The sequence below is a fragment of the Sminthopsis crassicaudata genome, chromosome 3 (assembly GCF_048593235.1).
Source record: "Sminthopsis crassicaudata isolate SCR6 chromosome 3, ASM4859323v1, whole genome shotgun sequence".
Lineage (NCBI taxonomy): Eukaryota > Metazoa > Chordata > Mammalia > Dasyuromorphia > Dasyuridae > Sminthopsis > Sminthopsis crassicaudata.
In genome coordinates this window covers 164,337,806-164,339,517 of record NC_133619.1, presented here as the reverse complement: position 1 = coordinate 164,339,517, position 1,712 = coordinate 164,337,806, and the positions used below count along the sequence as shown (strand labels likewise).

The following is a 1,712-nucleotide window of genomic DNA, read 5'->3' as shown; positions in this document are numbered from 1 at the left end:
AAGGAATTAGGAAAAGGAAGCTTAGGAACATACAAGCAAGAGTTTCATTGAAAGCCTCCAGCTAGGTCTCACTTGCTTTCATCTGCCTAAACTACTTCACTGACTGGGTGACTGAGAGTGCAGATTGTGTCTTCTCCAGGGCAGTGAGAGAGTCACTGAAACCTCAACCTGTACAGAGTGCAGGGGAGTCATTCATCAGACAGGCTGACTTGCTGCTGAGCAGGAACCTGCAGACTCAGTGCACCACTGGCAAGATGCTCCAACCTCACCTGCTGCAGAAAGAGCTGGGCCTCAGTACCCGTGATCAACGTGGAGAACGAGTGATGTTCTTCTGTGAGGAAGACCACAGAGCCCTCTGTGATTCCTGTTTATCAGACCCAGAGCACAAGGACCACCAAGTCCTTCCCTTGGAGACAGCAGCTGACAAGTGCAACAACAAACTCCGGGAGATATGGAGGATCTTTCACACAAAAGAAGAGAAACTTCAAACTGCATGGGACACATTGAGAAGAGGAGAGGCACAATTCACAGAGCATACCTGCACTTTGAAAGAGTCAGCTATTTCTGAATATGGGAAAATTCACGAGTTCTTACGGGATGAAGAATGTCAACACCTTGAAGAGCTACAGCAGCAATACAGAGACAATGCAGTCCAACTGGAGGACAAGGAGCATGAGTTGTCCAAACATACCAAGAGTCTGCAACAAATGATGCTCCAAGTAGAAGAGAATTTGGACAAGATGCCCTTGGAAATGATCCAGAATATGCCAGGCACTTGGAAAAAGAAAGAAGAGCTCCTACTTAAAAAACCACAACTTTCCTGCCTTTCCTGCCCTACCTGCCCTGTCACAGGTATGAGAGAAATGCTCATGAGTTTCTACAAGGATTTCACTTTTGATCCTGAATCAGCCCATCCTCATCTCCTCCTGTCTGAAGATCTGAAGAGGGTCCAGTATGGAAGTATCTGTCAAGACCTGCCTGACAACAAAGGGAGACTTGACTCTGCTCTTAGGGTTTTAGGAGCCCAGGAATTCACCTCAGGAAAACATTATTGGGAAGTGGAGGTGGGTGACAAGACCGAATGGGAATTGGGCATCTGTAAAGATCCAGCCAGGAAAAAGGGGCTGATCTTCTCTCCTAAGCACGGAAGAACCATCCTAGGCTCCACATCTGAAAATGAATCCATTGTCTGGAAATCAGAAAAGGGCTATCATTGCAGCACATCTGGACACATAGTGGGCATTTTTCTTGATTATGAAATGAGTTATATAGCATTTTATGATGCCATATATGGATACCTTAATGGCATAATAAACATAGATTTTGAAGGGCCTCTTCGCCCTTATTTCTGTGCTTTCCTTTCAAAAGATGAGAGCACCCCTGTTTCACTGATCATTTGCCCCAAGTGTCCATAGTAGAGGGCTTTCACAGATACTAATGACTAAGAATGACTATGAAAACTGAATGAAGATAACACTGCCAGTGGCACTCTATTTCTTTGTATTCCTGTTGAAATGGTCAAGTGTGATTATTTAAACCAAGAAAATACTGCCTACTTTGTTTATTCTTATTGTCTTAAAAGAGGACAGGTCATTTTTTTTTCCTTTCCCTTTAGTGGCTGTTCTTCCAGCACCTAATTTGGTTCGCCACTTTTTATGGGATGAAGAATGTCAACGCCTGGAAATGTTGGAGGATCAATTCAGAGGCAATGT

The 1,712-nt window shown here is 44.2% G+C and overlaps 1 protein-coding gene across 1 annotated transcript; it reads left to right on the top strand.

The window, feature by feature from the left end:
- Positions 1–254: 254 nt before the first annotated feature.
- On the top strand, positions 255–1,415 carry LOC141561943 (putative E3 ubiquitin-protein ligase TRIML1). Its single transcript, XM_074301987.1, has one exon. It carries the CDS (start codon positions 255–257, stop codon positions 1,413–1,415), a length of 1,161 nt encoding a protein of 386 aa, XP_074158088.1.
- Positions 1,416–1,712: the final 297 nt, after the last annotated feature.

Excerpts from the sequence above, each read along its gene's own strand:
- LOC141561943 (XM_074301987.1), top strand. The coding sequence starts at position 255 with ATGCTCCAACCTCACCTGCTGCAGAAAGAGCTGGGCCTCAGTACCCGT.